Below are 17989 nucleotides of genomic sequence, written 5' to 3' on the forward strand. Positions count from 1 at the left end.
TCTAGTCTACAACATCATACACTATCTACTCTAGTCTACAACTAACAACATCATACACTACCTACTCTAGTCTACAACTAACAACATCATACACTACCTACTCTAGTCTACAACTAACAACATCATACACTACCTACTCTAGTCTACAACTAACAACATCATACACTACCTACTCTAGTCTACAACATACACTATCTACTCTAGTCTACAACTAACAACATCATACACCACCTACTCTCGTCTACAACTAACAACATCATACACTACCTACTCTAGTCTACAACTAACAACATCATACACTACCTACTCTAGTCTTCAACATCATACACTATCTACTCTAGTCTACAACTAACAACATCATACACTATCTCCTCTAGTCTACAACTAACAACATCATACACTATCTCCTCTAGTCTACAACTAACAACATCATACACTATCTACTCTAGTCTACAACTAACAACATCATACACTACCTACTCTAGTCTACAACATCATACACTATCTACTCTAGTCTACAACTAACAACATCATACACCACCTACTCTCGTCTACAACTAACATCATACACCACCTACTCTAGTCTACAACTAACAACATCATACACTATCTACTCTAGTCTACAACATCATACACCACCTACTCTAGTCTACAACTAACAACATCATACACTACCTACTCTAGTCTACAACTAACAACATCATACACTATCTACTCTAGTTTACAACTAACAACATCATACACTATCTACTCTAGTCTACAACATCATACACTATCTACTCTAGTCTACAACATCATACACCACCTACTCTAGTCTACAACTAACAACATCATACACTACCTACTCTAGTCTACAACTAACAACATCATACACTATCTACTCTAGTCTACAACTAACAACATCATACACCACCTACTCTAGTCTACAACTAACAACATCATACACTACCTACTCTAGTCTACAACTAACAACATCATACACTACCTACTCTAGTCTAAAACTAACAACATCATACACCACCTACTCTAGTCTACAACTAACAACATCATACACTACCTACTCTAGTCTACAACTAACAACATCATACACTATCTACTCTAGTCTACAACTAACATAATACACCACCTACTCTAGTCTACAACTAACAACATCATACACTATCTACTCTAGTCTACAACTAACAACATCATACACTACCTACTCTAGTCTACAACTAACAACATCATACACTACCTACTTTAGTCTACAACTAACAACATCATACACTATCTACTCTAGTCTACAACTAACATCATACACTACCTACTCTAGTCTACAACATCATACACTATCTACTCTAGTCTACAACTAACAACATCATACACTACCTACTCTAGTCTACAACTAACAACATCATACACTACCTACTCTAGTCTACAACTAACAACATCATACACTACCTACTCTAGTCTACAACTAACAACATCATACACTACCTACTCTAGTCTACAACATACACTATCTACTCTAGTCTACAACTAACAACATCATACACCACCTACTCTCGTCTACAACTAACAACATCATACACTACCTACTCTAGTCTACAACTAACAACATCATACACTACCTACTCTAGTCTTCAACATCATACACTATCTACTCTAGTCTACAACTAACAACATCATACACTATCTCCTCTAGTCTACAACTAACAACATCATACACTATCTCCTCTAGTCTACAACTAACAACATCATACACTATCTACTCTAGTCTACAACTAACAACATCATACACTATCTCCTCTAGTCTACAACTAACAACATCATACACTATCTCCTCTAGTCTACAACTAACAACATCATACACTATCTCCTCTAGTCTACAACTAACAACATCATACACTACCTACTCTAGTCTACAACTAACAACATCATACACTACCTACTCTAGTCTACAACTAACAACATCATACACTACCTACTCTAGTCTACAACTAACAACATCATACACTACCTACTCTAGTCTAAAACTAACAACATCATACACCACCTACTCTAGTCTACAACTAACAACATCATACACTACCTACTCTAGTCTACAACTAACAACATCATACACTACCTACTCTAGTCTACAACTAACAACATCATACACCACCTACTCTAGTCTACAACTAACAACATCATACACTACCTACTCTAGTCTACAACTAACAACATCATACACTACCTACAACAACAAGGAAGTGGAAAATATGACTCATGAGTCACAGTTGTAAAATGGCCTGCTTTCTGCCATGTGTGTATTCGCTAGTGAGTGTAGTGGCAGGGTCATGGTCACCTGTGGGCATCTCAGCAGGGGCTGGTCGTCATCCCGCTGGTAGGCTGCGGCGGCGGGCAGCAGGGTGAGGGCGTGGCCTGTGTTAGGGGATGTGATTTGGAAGGTGGGCACTTGGGGGGGCAGTGGGGGGTAGTGGAACTCAATGGGCGACAGACGGGCTGGTGTGGTCAACGCTGACACGTACCTGTGGGGAGGGGAGGGGGGAAACAGAGACACACACACACAAAACTGTATTAAATCTAGTTCAGAGGCCCAAAACTGAGACAGTAGACAAGTAGTCGTGGGCGAACATTCATACTATTCCTCCCACCTGTCACTGTGAGGTGAGTCTCTCAGAGAGTCGTAGGAGTCTCCATACTGCAGGCTGGCTCCCTCAGAACAGCCCCAGTAGGCGGCCCTCCGTGCCCGTGCCTCCATGCAGGTCGGGCTGCTGCATTTACTGGTGCCCACTGACGAGGAGAGCGCCCCCGACTGGCAGTCTGAGTTCATACTGTCTGTCCTCTCTATACTCCACGTCCGCTCCTCATGTCTATGGGGAGAGGGGAGAGAGAGAAACAGAGATGGAAGTAAGTAACGAGAGGGCTTTGTGAAATTTTTGAGCCGCAGAAATGCCCTGACGTGTGTGTGCTTGTGTGTGTGTCTATGTGTGTGTGTGTCTATGTGTGTGTGTGCTTGTGTGTGTGTGTCTATGTGTGTGTGCTTGTGTGTGTGTGTCTATGTGTGTGTGTGCTTGTGTGTGTGTGTGTGTGTGTCTATGTGTGTGTGTCTATGTGTGTGTGTCTATGTGTGTGTATACCACTACAGCACCTGGAGTTGTGGGAGACTGTAGATGAGTGGTGGGATCTGGTGGACATTCGGCTTCCTGCGTAGTTTACAGCTTCTTCTGGTCCATGCTGTATTATACTACACTCTGTGGTAGGAGCGTTCTTTGAGATGTACTGTGAAAGGAAGAGAGAGATATGCATTGTGGGAGCTGTATAGGCATGGGCGATATGGCAATCTGTCTCTCTCTCCCACAGCTTGCAGACAGTCCTGGCTCTAGACGTATGCTGTGTCGGCAGGCTTCCGGCCAAACTGGAATAAGAACGTGTTATAACACCCGTTACAATCAAAACAAATCTGTTTCTGAGCCTGAGGTATCTGGTAGGCCCTGTACACACTCAGTTTGTACAACTGGTGTACAATGCATTTGACAAAAGTGTTTACACAGCGGTTGTCGAGACACCGCAAATGTTTATGTGCAGACAAACTCTGTAGTATAACAGAAATAACCATTGTATCACAACCATTGTGCCAAATGTGTTGTACATCAGTTGTACAACCTGAGTGTGTGCGGGGCCGTAGTGACTCACGTCCACCATGGGGATCTCTTCAGGCCCTGGCCCGGGGTGGTTGGGACCGTTAGCCAGCATGCGGTTGGGCTGCTCCACACACTGGTTCTGGTTGACGTTCTGGTTCAGGTGGCCATGTATCTTCTTCCTCTGTTTCCTGTAGGACATACGCAAGAAAAAGTGTAATGTGTTATTATTCTAGAAGACATTGAGAAAGATAGTAGATAAGAACAGAAAAAGTTGATCAGAAAATTTAGATAAATAGAAACTACAGTTTGACAGGAATGCAGTATTTTACAAATTCTGTTCTGTCTGTCATTGAAATATCCAGCTTCAAACATTAACATGTTAAAAAAAAAATAATAATTAGTTAGTAAAGCTCATCTAAGAAGTTTGAAAGCTGAATTTCCGACTGTAACATTATAGCTGTGATCACTGGCAGTCAGTGAATGCCTCCTGGGCTCTGTGAGGAACTGGTTGAAATCATTTCAACCAGTTATGCCCGGCTGGGTGGGCTCTGTACAGTACCAGTACGTACTTGGTTTTGCAGTATGCCACCACACAGACCATGCCCACTACCAACAGTGCCACACAGATGCCTGTGATGGTCAACACCCGCCGCTGGTACAGCTCCTCTGCCTCTGTGAACAAACCACACATACACACAACACACACACGGACACACACGGACACACACACACACACACACACACACACACACACACACACACACACACACACACACACACACACACACACACACACACACACACATACGTGTGAGCGCTACTCTATGGAAATAATCAAACAAAAGCTAACTCAGCACTTCCTCTTTCCCTCCATACTCTGACATCACTGACCTCTGACCTCTAACCTCCCTGAAAGTAACCAATCGTCTTTCTCCTCCAGCTTAGTAGTGCTAACCTTAGACAAAACAAAAACTAACCATGATGGTACCAACCCTGTAGGCTAACAGTGGCTTAGCCACAACATAGACTGTTTCAGTTAGGGGGTGCTTATATTTGTCCTGTTTCATACATGTACAAGTGTGTAACAGTTCAACAGTTCAACAATAGTAGACTCTTTTTTTTTTACTGCCAATGCTTGCTTCTGTAGGCTTACTGTATGTCAAGTTCAAACAATCTCTCAGAAACTAGGCCTCATCCTACATAGACCTATATGTTGCAATGTGTGGTTGGTCTGGATTCCCCCTCTGCTTTCCCTACGTGCACAAATGTACCACAATGTCTATGGAATGTATGTCAAAGAGGTCTAAGGACACATGCCTGTATGATGGAATCAGATGATAATCATAAGAAAAAAAGCATTTTAGAGCAAAAACACCACAATGGTTTGAGGATATTCATAAAACTCACCGCCAACTAAATAAACATCTTTAAATTGACCAGAGAATGCACGAATATAAAACACAGATAACTCACAATCCCTATATGTTAACAAAGGAATATACTGTAGCTTTTGCATGAGAGTTATCATTATTTTGCAAGGTTAAATGTGGTTTTCTGATCTTTTTTTGTCAGTTAAAAAGTGTAGCTAGTGTGAATCTCTGTTGTCATGGTGAAGCTTTATGAATACCTCCCTGTCAGGTGTTCTGATGGCATTTAAATGACCAATGAGCAGAAGGCTCGTTGTGGTGGAACATTGTCAGCAGATAAGTCACAATGACAGAGGAAAACAAACAGAACATGGGGAGAGGGGGAACGAAAGAAAGAAAGAGTGGACAAAGGAAGATGAAAGGTGGCGACAGCCAGATAGTGGAGGAAGAGGGTCTGGGAAGGTGTGTGTGTGTGTGTGTGTGTGTGTGTGTGGGCAAGGGGGGGGGGTGTCTAAAATGGGGTGTTGATGGGGGTTTTAGTGCTAAAGGTCGGGGAAGGGGTGCTGTATAGAGAGCCTTAGCCTGGCATTGTATGTGTGTCACAGAAGAGGGGACTGATAGGGGAAGGGATTGGTGGTTGGCTGCTACTGAAGGAGCTAGGTCACTATCACTTACAGGAGCCTCTGATTCAATGCCAATCAACTGGGTCATGGTAGACCTACCACAGCTGGCTGTCTTATGAGACACTGGCTATTTTCTCAGGTGTGGTGTTACTGATAACCATCAGCGAATTTCTGTCAAGTTTGTCTCTCTGACTCAAAAGTACACATTTTAAAATTAATTTAGCCTCACTTAGGTAAATATATTGTGCCTGCATTGTAATATCTTCTACTTATATGTTCCTCTCGATCATCAACATGTCTGTGGCTTTGCTGTCTCCCTCTCTACAGTAATATATTGGAGTGTACTACAAAGCATAGTTTCTAGGTTTTCTATAACTGAGAGAGAGGGCTAGCATGCATGCAGAGGGACAAGTGTCTTTGGACCTGGTAGGTTAGCGGGCGAGTGACAGATCGACAGATCAGAGAAGAGCTATTGGTTCTAGAAAGATGGTAGTAGTAATGTGTGAGTGTGAGAGGATCTTGGCAACTCTTAAAATTAATAATATACATTCAAATGAATAATTGTTCCATACCCATAAATTCAATTCCAAGATGCTCTGCCAACGCAGAAAGTTGGACACAATGAAAAGGAAAGAGAAAAAGTTTCAGATAGTGATCGTCTACATTGGAACATAGATATATAGATAGTAGATACTAAACCATGAGGTTAGTATGGAATCTTTCGGTGACATAATAATCGTGATTAGCAGGTGCCACGTCCAGTAACAGACAGACAACGCGGACAGCCGCGGCTCTGTGACCCCAGAAACGAAAGAAAAGGAAAGAAAGAAGCATAACTAATAAAAGAGAGAGGGAAGCAGGCAGGAGACATGCAGAGACAGAGACAGAGACAGAGACAGCCACTTCACTTACTGCCATATTTACTAGACCTCATTTCTGGGGTAAACATATTTTTTTTTGTGTTGATAAAATCAAAGAAAAAATAAAGAGAAAAAGCAGTGTGTTACTTTCCAACGTAAAAACACAGTATTGTAGATGTTGGTTGGCACAGAAATGGGAACAGCTTGTAGGTCGACAGATTAAGGACAAGTTGTAATTGTGTCCTATTGTTTCTTGTGTTATATCACTTTATCGCTCTGACACCTTTCATCTGAAATGATTATGATCAAATTTGACAAAGGTGTTTTCTATCTCAGCACAGCGTGAGCAATAGCACTAGAGAAATATGTGTGTTTCTTAACTTGGTATGATGTTAATCGTGCCATCAATGATAGCTTAAAGACGTTTTTTTAACCATATTTATACATGCATATATAGATATATACAATACTGTATGTACAGGTAACTGCCAAAATAATGGAAACAGTTGAGTAAATGAGGGATACAAAGTATATTGAAAGCAGGTGCTCACAGCTGTGGTTCCTGAGTTAATAAAGCAATTAACATCCCATCATGCTTAGGGTCATGTATAAAAAAATATTTTTGGCTACCATGGCTATGCCCCCATAGGATTACTATCCCCCATCCACAGGGCACGAGTGGTCACTGAATGGTTTGATGAGCATGAAAATGATGTAAACCATATGCCATGTCCGTCTCAGTCACCAGATCTCAACCCAATTGAACACTTTTGGGAGATTCTGGAGCGGCACCTGAGACAGCATTTTTCACCACCATCAACAAAAGACACTTGTAGAATATATGCCAAGGTGCATTGAAACTATTCTGGCTTGTGGGGGCCCAACTCCCTATTAAGACACTTTATGTTGGTGTTTCCTTTATTTTGGCAATTAACCGTATATTCATATTGTGCTCCAAGTCCCCATTAGCTGTTCTCTAGGCTTAAACCAACAATGACAAACCTGTTCAAAGTGCTCTACTCATCTATGTGGCCTACTAGTGGCAAAGAAACACTCACATACGTACCAGTCAAACGTTTGCTACTCATTCAAGGGTTTTTCTTTATTTTTACTATTTTCTACATTGTAGAATAATAGTGAAGACATCAAAACTATGAAATAACACATATGGAATCATGTAGTAACCAAAAAAGTGTTAAACAAATCCAAATATATTTTAGATTTTAGATTCTTCAAAGTAGCCACCCTTTGCCTTGATGGCAGCTTTGTACACTCTTGGGATTCTCTGAACCAGCTTCACCTGGAATGCTTTTCCAACAGTCTGAAGCAGTTCCCACATATCCTGAGCACTTTTTGGCTGCTTTTCCTTCCCTCTGCGGTCCAACTCATCCCAAACCATCTCAATTGGGTTGAGGTTGGGTGATTGTGGAGGCCAAGTCATCTGATGCAGCACTTTCCTTCTTGGTAAAATAGCCCTTACACAGCCTGGTGGTGTGTTGAGTCATTGTCCTGTTGAAAAACAAATGATAGTCACACTAAGCGCAAACCAAATGGGATGGCGTATCGCTGCAGAATGCTGTGGTAGCCATGCTGGTTAAGTGTGCCTTGAATTCAAAATAAATCACAGACAGTGTCACCAGCAAAGCACCCCCACACCATCACACCTCCTCCTCCATGCTTCACGGTGGGAACCACACACGCAGAGATCATCCGTTCACCTACTCTGCGTCTCACAAAGACATGGCGGTTGGAACCAAAAATCTCAAATTTGGACTCATCAGACCAAAGGACAGATTTCCACCGGTCTAATGTCCATTGCTCATGTTTCTTGGCCCAAGCAAGTCTTTTCTTCTTAATGGTGTCCTTTAGTAGTGGTTTCTTGGCAGCAATTCAACCATGGAGGCCTGATTCACACAGTCTCCTTTGAACAGTTGATGTTGAGATATGTCTGTTACTTGAACTCTGTGAAGCATTTATTTGGCCTGCAGTTTTTGAGTCTGCTAACTCTAATGAACTTATCCTCTGCAGCAGAGGTAACTCTGGGTCTTCCTTTCCTGTGACAGTCCTCATGAGAGACAGTTTCATCATAGCGCTTGATCTTTTTTGCGACTGAAATTTTACGGATTGACTGACCTTCATGTCTTAAAGTAATGATGGACTGTCGTTTCTCTTTGATTATTTGAGCTGTTCTTGCCATAATATGGACTTGGTCTTTTACCAAATAGGGCTATCTTCTGTATACCACCCCTACCTTGTCACAACACAACTGATTGGCTAAAACGCATCAAGAAGGAAAGAAATTCCACAAATTAATTTTTAACAAGGCACACCTGTTAATTGAAATTCATTCCAGGTGACTAACTCATGAAGTTGGTTGAGAGAATGCCAAGAGTGTGCAATCTGTCATCATGGCAAAGGGTGGCAACTTTGAAGAACCTGAAATATAAAATATATTTTGATTTGTTTAACACTTTTTTGGTTACTGCATGATTCCATGTGTTATTTAATAGTTTCATGTCTTCACTACTTTTCTACAATGTAGAAAATAGTAAAAACAAATAAAAACCCTTGAATGAGTATGTGTGTCCAAACTTGTCCAAAATTTTACCTGAACATGGTAAACAGAACATTGATGGGGCAAACAAACCAAGCATTTTAATGATTTGAATATAAGAACTGGCTTAGGATGAGCTCTCTGGATGAAACATTATGACAATGGGTTATCAGTTGCCCATTTGCAGCAAAACTACTGGCTACTTCACTAACATCTAGTCAGAACATCACAGATAACTACCGGTCTTCGTATCAAGAATTGCATCAAGCCATCCAAGCTGCATATCAGGTGAACCCTGTATATTACATTCACTGTATCATCATCCAATCTCTGCTGTGCATATGATCAGGAGGCCATGCATAGAAACCTATATGTTAACTCTGCTGTCTGTTTCTCTGCATGCACCTCTGTCCATTAATGAGGGGTCTACTGGTTAAGTCCCTCTGTGTAAAGGACCAGCACGATGGACAACAGAGGAAGGTGAGAGGAATGACAACAGGAAAGGGATAGACACAAAGGCATGCACATACAGTGCCTTGCAAAAGTATTCATCCCCTTGGCATTTTTACTATTTTGTTGCATTTCAACCTGTAATTGAAATGGATTTTTATTTGGATTTCATGTAATGGACATACACAAAATAGTCCAAATTGGTGAAGTGAAATGAAAAAAATTGCTTGTTTCATAAAATTTAAAAATATTAAACCCCTAAATAAGATCTGGTGCAACCAATTACCTTCAGAAGTCACATAATTAGTTAAATAAAGTCCACCTGTGTGCAATCTAAGTGTCACATGATCTGTCACATGATCTCAGTCTATATACACCTGTTCTGAAAGGCCCCAGAGTCTGCAACACCACTAAGCAAGGGGCACCACCAAGCAAGTGGTACCATGAAGACCAAGGAGCACTCCAAACAGGTCAGGGCCAAAGTTGTGGAGAAGTACAGATTGGGTTGGGTTGGGGTTGGGTTATAAAAAAAATATCTGAAACTTTGAACATCCCACGGAGCACCATTAACTCCATTATTTTTTTTTTAAACGAATATGGCACCAGAACAAACCTGCCAAAAGAGGGCCGCCCACCAAAAGTCGGACCAGGCAAGGAGGGCATTAATCAGAGGCAACAAAGAGACCAAAGATAACCCTGAAGGAGCTGCAAAGCTCCACAGCGGAGATTGGAGTATCTGTCCATAGGACCACTTTAAGCCGTATACTCCACAGAGCTGGGCTTTATGGAAGAGTGGCCAGAAAAAAAGCCATTGCTTAAAGAAAAAAATAAGCAAACACGTTTGGTGTTCGCCAAAAGGCATGTGGGAGACTCCCCAAACATATGGAAGAAGGTAATCTGGTCAGATGAGACTAAAATGTACCTCTTATCACCCCAAGGACACCATCCCCACAGTGAAGCATGGTGGTGGCAGCATCATGCTTTTGTTTTTCATCGGCAGGGACTGGGAAACTGGTCAGAATTGAAGGAATGATGGACGGCACTAAATACAGGGAAATTCTTGAGGGAAACCTGTTTCAGTCTTCCGGAGATTTTAGACTGGGACGGAGGTTCCCCTTCCAGCAGGACAATGACCCTAAGCATACTGCTAAAGCAACACTTGAGTGGTTTAAGGGGAACATTAAAATGTCTTGGAATGGCCTAGTCAAAGCCCAGACCTCAATCCAATTAAGAATCTGTGGTATGACTTAAAGATTGCTGTACACCAGCAGAACCCATCCAACTTGAAGGAGCTGGAGCAGTTTTGCCTTGAAGAATGGACAAAAATCCCAGTGGCTAGATGTGACAACCTTACAGACACATACCCCAAGAGACTTGAAGCTGTAATTGCTGCAAAATGTGTCTCTACAAACTATTGACTTTGGGGGGGAATAGTTATGCATGTTCAAGTTTTGTTTGTTTCACAATAAAAAATATTTTGCATCTTCAAAGTGGTAGGCATGTTGTGTAAATCAAATGATACAAACCCCCCAAAAAGCAATTTTAATTCCGGGTTGTAAGGCAACAAAATAGGAAAAATGCCAAGGGGGTTGAATACTTTCGCAAGCCACTGTACACACTCACACAGGCACGCAGCCACACAAGCACACACACACACACACACACACACACACACACACACACACACACACACACACACACACACACACACACACACACACACACACACACACACACACACACACACACACACACACACACGTAGGTATCGCCCTCCAGAGCATGCAGCAGCGTCCCAATGAGGAAGACAGACAGACAGACAGACAGACAGACAGACAGACAGACAGACAGACAGACAGACAGACAGACAGACAGACAGACAGACAGACAGACAGGAGGAAATGAACATACTGTAGAAACCTGCCATGACGGATTTTTGACAGCGATCACCTGTATAGTCATTTGGACACCTGATGGGGGAAACAAGCCACAGAAGGAGAAGAGGGAGGGAGGGAAAAGAGGAAGAGGGGGAGGGAGAGGAAGCGAAGGAGGAAGTACATATAAGGGAAAGGAGGGAGGGAGAGAGAGAGTAAGGGAGGTAGAGAGAAATGGAGGGAGGGAGAGAGCAAGGGAGGGAGGGAGGGAGGGATGGCGGGAGGGAGGGAAGGAGAGAGCAAGGGAGGGAGGGAGGGAGGGAGGGAGGGAGGGAGGGAGGGAGGGAGGGAGGGAGGGAGGGAGGGAGGGAGGGAGGAAGGAAGGAAGGAAGGAAGAAATGGAGGGAGGGACACAAGAGAGCAGAGAACATGGAGTTAGAAACAGATCACAGCCTAATAGTATTTGTCAGAGGTAGAGGGTAGAGCGTTATGCCATTGCTATGACATCATTACTATGCCGTCATCGCTATGACATGATTGCCGCTATGACATCATCACATGTGAAAGGCTGGAAGATGTGGACCTGCGGGAGGAGGAACAGGAGGAGTCGGAGCTAAAAGCATATCAGCAGAAACACCCACTACACATTACTGATTGACAGGGTTTGTTTCCCAAGATGCACTTTCAAAGAGTTTGGGCTTAAAAAACTGCAAAGGCAAAGTCTGCAAGGAAGCACCCCTTTGCTGAAGGACTCATAGACATCTAGGAGAGAAAGGTGGGGGATTGGAGTACACATGGGATGTCCAAGTTTTTACACTTACCGTACTGTAACTATAATGTAACTACACTGTAACTACACTGTAACTACAGCGTGTGAGTCCAGGCAGCATAATACTCCCTAACACATACATATGCTGATCCCTGATGCTCTAAAACAGCATTCAGTTGAACTAGTCTCACAGGGTCTGAATATTCATAACATGCATAAAACTGTACAGGATATATTTTTTCCCTCATATAGTACCAAAGAGAAAACTTCACTGTGCATTTTGGATCAATTAAAGCAAGAACCTCTTCCTTGGAAGAGAAGAGCCCACTCAGCAATTTCCCATGCAGTTATAAATAGAGACACCGAGGCAGCATGCAAGCCCATGCTAGGAGATCGCCCCTCTCTCTCTCTCTCTCTCTCTCTCTCTCTCTCTCTCTCTCTTCCTCTCACTATCTCCATCTCTCTCTCACCCCCCCTCTCTTTCTTCCCCTCTTTTTGTCAGCCCTGAGAACAAGACAAATAAAAAGGGAAACAGTCTCCACAGAGAGATAAACATCTCTCTTTTTAAACCAGCATTCATCTGAATGAAATAAAATGGCATTTCTTAATTTCTCTCTGATGCTAAAGAGGGAATGGGATTTGTCTGAGGGCTGCTAACCTCTAGCATACAATGCCAGTGCCACACCATAGCCTGCGCTAGTCTGCTTGGTTCATTCAGAACAGAGCTGATCCGTCTAAACAGACTGACATCTAGGCTAAGAGAGAACATAACATAACTCTAACTCTGTCTTTGTTTCTCTACTCTGTCACAACATAACTCTAACTCTGTCTTTGTTTCTCTACTCTGTCACAACATAACTCTAACTCTGTCCCTCTCCACACAACTCAGACACACAACTCAGGATCAGGAAGCACTATTTACAACCCCTAATTCACCGGCGACATGACTGGATACACGTCTACCTCCTACGGCGTGACAGAGTACAGTGTTCTGTGTAGGTTAGGGTATCAGCCAGCCAGCCAGCCAGCCAGCCAGCCAGCCAGCCAGCCAGCCAGCCAGCCAGCCAAGTGACCAAACACCTCAAGAGGTTTTCCTGCAGATATTTTGTTAGGCTGTCTGTCACAGTATGAAACGGAACAATTTTAGGCTGTCTGTCTGTGGGGCCTAGTTCACCTGGGAAAAGTACATGTCTTTCATCTCTAGTATTGCTTGTTTTCTTGAATGCTTCTGCATTTTGTTTGCTAACACATTGTTAAACAGCACGCAGCCATTCGTGCAAGGAGCTGGAGATATATTAGAGGGATAGGGAAAGAGAGGGAGAGAGAGCAAGAGAAAGAAGGAGAAATAGATGGAGGGAAAGACACCTAGATGTCGAGAAGCGGACAGATCAGAGATAGAGGAAAGATGAATGTTTGTCGAGAGCAAGAGAAATAGTGGTGAAGGGAGAAGAAGAATGAGTTTACAATCAACAGGGGAGCCTTTAATGTTGCACCCAGACTAATCCTTGAGAGGATAATTTACAATGAACGTGATGACACTCTGCATTCCGTGTCTGGAGAAGGAGATTGGCGATTGGGTTAACAGGTTGAACAACACACAGCTGAAGCCACATAGTGACAGACAGCAGGAGGACAGGACCAGTCACTTACTTGCATGACAGTTGGTTTATACCGTGTATGAAATAACAGTCTCCACCGTTCACACAGTACGACTTCTCTGTGTCGTTACAGCGCCGGGCGTGACTCGAGCCTGGAGACAGAGTAGTGGTCACTATGGAGGAGAGAGAGTAAGAGTAGGGGTTAGCAAGGAAGAGGGGGAGTGTGGCGGTAACTAAGAAAGAGAAGGAAAGTGTAGAGGTCACTATGGAAGAAGGGTAATAAATGGTTACTAAGGAAGAAAGGGAAAGAATGTTGTGGTTACTAAGGAAGAGAAAAGAGAATGTCTGGTCTTTACCAAAGAAGAGAGGAAGAGAATGTCTGGTTGTCAAAGAAAACAGAGCATGGTGGTTGTCAAGGAAAAAAAGTATGTGGTAGTTAATGAAGAAGGTGGAAAGATTGTGAACGTTATAGAATAGTAAGAACGTCATACTGTAGATAGAGGATGGTGTGTCTGTGGACTCACGGCTCTGCACACTGATGCTGCTCGTAGTGCTCTCCTGGCCCAGCATGTTCTCAACCACACACGTGTAGTTCCCAGAATCCTCCAGCCTCGCTCGGTTGATCTGGACCTTGGAGTTTTTCCTTCAGAGAATGAGAGAGGAAGAGAGAAGGAGAGAGAGAGAAATGGAGTGAGAGTGATTCATTTGAGTCAATATGAATGCTTGTTCAAAACAGAAACAGCAGTGTCTATAGTGTCTATAGTGTCTATTTTGGAGTGTCTTTGTTATGTGTTTGAATGTGTGACTGGAGGTTGGCCGGTCTCTGAGACTCACTTATTGGTCTTGATTTTGACATCTTTTCCCCTCTGGAGCTCTCGGCCATCTTTATACCATCGGAAGGAGGGGCTGGGGTTCCCTGACGCCTCACACTTCAGATACAGCCTCTCCCCCTCCATTAGAGACTGGCCCCGCATCGGCCGCAACTTAGGGGCCACAGCTAGAGAGAGAGAGAGAGACAAAGAGAGAGAGTGAGAGAGACAAAGAGAGAGAGAGACAATGAGAGAGAGAGAGAGAGAGAGAGAGAGAGAGAGAGAGAGAGAGAGAGAGAGAGAGAGAGAATAAGAGAGAGAAAAAGAGAGAGAGAAAAAGAGAGGGGGTGGGGGGGTGGGAGGGGTTACGGAGAGAGTATTTAGTATTTATTAGGATCCCCATAAGCTACTCTTCCTGGGGTCCAAACAAGATTAAAACAATTACTTCACAACAAAACACAAAAACAGCCTACATCATAAATATCACAATACATCATAGAAGACATTATTACATTATTACTCTAATATTACACATCTACAATATAAAGTCCCCAGTACCACAATATCGTAACATTATAGTGTGTGTGTGTGTGTGTGTGTGTGTGTGTGTGTGTGTGTGTGTGTGTGTGTAGAGTGCGTGTGTGTGTGTGTGCGTATGCATGTGTGTGTTTGTGTGTGTGCCTCTTCACAGTCCGCAATGTGCCGTGAGGTGTTGTTTCATCTGTTTTTTAAAATCTGATTTTACTGCTCGCTTGAGTTACTTGATGTGGAAAAGAGTTCAGTTCTAGCCATAGCACTGTAACATCAACTTTGAAGGTTTTGAATTATATTCACTGTGCCCTGGATAGGAAGCTGCATTGTATGTATCTTTGTTCACAGACTTGTCAAAGGTGTTTGACACCGAGAACCACACCTTCTTGGTGCACAGACTGAATTGTGTTGGCATTACTGGTCATGCTCTGGAGTGGTTTGTGAACTCGCTGTCAGATCGAACCCAGTGTGTTAAGGCAGACGGTTGTAAGTCGTTTGTGCTTGGGTGTGCCTCAAGGATCAATTTTAGGTCCCCTGTAGTTTATTATTCATGTCAACAACATTGGGAGACATATTCAGACAGCTGATGTAATTTTGTATGCAGATTACATTGTTCTCTAGTCAAGTAACAGCAGTTTGACACTGTTCTCTAGTCAAGTAGCTACAGTTTGACACTGTTCTCTAGTCAAGTAGCTACAGTTTGACACTGTTCTCTAGTCAAGTGGCAGCAGTTTGACACTGTTCTCTAGTCAAGTAGCTACAGTTTGACACTGTTCTCTAGTCAAGTGGCAGCAGTTTGACACTGTTCTCTAGTCAAGTAGCTACAGTTTGACACTGTTCTCTAGTCAAGTAGCAGCAGTTTGACACTGTTCTCTAGTCAAGTGGCAGCAGTTTGACACTGTTCTCTAGTCAAGTAGCTACAGTTTGACACTGTTCTCTAGTCAAGTAGCTACAGTTTGACACTGTTCTCTAGTCAAGTAGCTACAGTTTGACATTGTTCTCTAGTCAAGTAGCTACAGTTTGACACTGTTCTCTAGTCAAGTAGCTACAGTTTGACACTGTTCTCTAGTCAAGTAGCTACAGTTTGACATTGTTCTCTAGTCAAGTAGCTACAGTTTGACACTGTTCTCTAGTCAAGTAGCTACAGTTTGACACTGTTCTCTAGTCAAGTAGCAGCAGTTTGACACTGTTCTCTAGTCAAGTGGCAGCAGTTTGACACTGTTCTCTAGTCAAGTAGCTACAATTTGACACTGTTCTCTAGTCAAGTAGCAGCAGTTTGACACTGTTCTCTAGTCAAGTAGAAGCAGTTTGACACTGTTCTCTAGTCAAGTGTCTGCAGTTGGACTTTTGAAAAAGCTCAAACCGCTTTCAACATCATTCAACAGAATCTGTACAATTTGAAGCTTGTTCTGAATTCCTCTAAAACAAAATGCATGCTATTTTCCAATACTAAACACTCTGAAAACCATGTAATTACTACCTAGGAAGGACATTCTATAGAGCAAGTTTAAACGTACAATCATCTGGGAGTTTGGGTTGATGAGAAGTTGAGCTTCACCCTCCATCTAGAGAAACTTGTCAGGAAAATCAAGCTGCGTATTGTTTTTAATACCGGCACAACGCTTTTGCTACCAGAAAAGAGTTGATTCGTTTTCCTGATTTGTGTTGAACTATGGTGATTCTATTTATGTGCAAGCCTCAAGCTCTACAGTACACTGAAGGCTCTTGACTCTGTGTATTATGCAGCATTTCATTTTGTCTCCAATCAGAGACGTCTAACTCAACATTGTGATCTCTACAGTGCTATCAGGTGGACATCACTAGCAACATGCAGGCTCAAACACTGGTATGTTCTTATTTATAAGGCCATTTTAGGAAAAGTGTCATTTTATTTATCCTCTCTGCTAGCTCGAAATGAAAACACATATAAGCTCAGATCTCAATCTTGTTTTATGGTTGAAAATTATATCCAAGCATGGGAAAAGAGAATCTCAGAACTCAGCCCTTAGGTCTTGGAATTCCATCCAAGCCAACCTAAACCTTGAGGAGTTCAAAGGACAAATAGAGATGTAGTTGTTTCTAGTTGTAACCTGGTGTCACTCATTTGAATTGCCTTATGTAAGGAAGCATGTTGTTTTACTTCATACACAAATCAAATTTTATTTGTCACATACGCCGAATACAACAGGTATAGATCTTACCGTGAAATACTTACTTACAAGCCCTTAAACAACATTGCAGTTTTAAGAAAAATAAGATTTCAGAAAATATTGACTAAATAAACTAAAGTAAAAAAATAAAACAGTAACAATAAAATAACAATAACGAGGCTATATCCAGGGGGTACTGGTACCGAGTCAATGTGCAGGGGTACAGGTTAGTCAAGGTAATTGAGGTAATATGTAGATGTAGATAGGGGTAAAGTGACTATGCATAGATAATAAACAGCGAGTAGCACCAGCGAAAAAAGGAGGGGGGTCAATGAAAATAGTTTGGAGGCCGAACAGTTGCCATACCAGGCGGTGATGTAACCAGTCAGGATGCTCTCGATGGTGCAGCTGTAGAATGTTTTGAGAACCTGAGGACCCATGCCAAATCTTTTCAGTCTCCTGAGGAGGAATAGGAATTGTCGTGCCCTCTTCACGACTGTCTTGGTGTGTTTGGACCATGATAGTTTGTTGGTGATGTGGACACCAAGGAACTTGAAGCTCTCAACCTGTCCACTACAGCCCTGCCGATGAGAATGGGGGTGTGCTCGGCCCTCCTTTTCCTGTAGTCCACAATCCTCTCCTTTGTCTTGATTACGTTGAGGGAGAGGCTGATATCCGGGCACCACACTGCCAGGTCTCTGACCTCCTCCCTATAGGCTGTCTCATCATTGGCGGCGATCAGGCCTACCACTGTTATGTCGTCTGCAAACTTAATGAT

At 42.6% G+C, this 17989-nt stretch overlaps 1 protein-coding gene across 1 annotated transcript in view; it reads right to left on the reverse strand.

Moving 5' to 3' along the window:
- Positions 1 to 17989, reverse strand: part of nrg2b (neuregulin 2b) — a 51789-nt gene that overhangs the window by 11848 nt on the left and 21952 nt on the right. Inside the window, exons 3-12 of the mRNA XM_038992480.1 lie at positions 14556 to 14718; positions 14246 to 14364; positions 13774 to 13894; positions 11392 to 11450; positions 6189 to 6212; positions 4196 to 4298; positions 3679 to 3814; positions 3141 to 3264; positions 2637 to 2868; positions 2327 to 2510 (exon numbers count right to left, since the gene is read on the reverse strand). Coding sequence (XP_038848408.1) covers positions 2327 to 2510; positions 2637 to 2868; positions 3141 to 3264; positions 3679 to 3814; positions 4196 to 4298; positions 6189 to 6212; positions 11392 to 11450; positions 13774 to 13894; positions 14246 to 14364; positions 14556 to 14718 — 1265 coding nt within the window. The remainder of the gene's footprint in view (positions 1 to 2326; positions 2511 to 2636; positions 2869 to 3140; positions 3265 to 3678; positions 3815 to 4195; positions 4299 to 6188; positions 6213 to 11391; positions 11451 to 13773; positions 13895 to 14245; positions 14365 to 14555; positions 14719 to 17989) is intronic.

The sequence above is a fragment of the Salvelinus namaycush genome, chromosome 5 (assembly GCF_016432855.1).
Source record: "Salvelinus namaycush isolate Seneca chromosome 5, SaNama_1.0, whole genome shotgun sequence".
Lineage (NCBI taxonomy): Eukaryota > Metazoa > Chordata > Actinopteri > Salmoniformes > Salmonidae > Salvelinus > Salvelinus namaycush.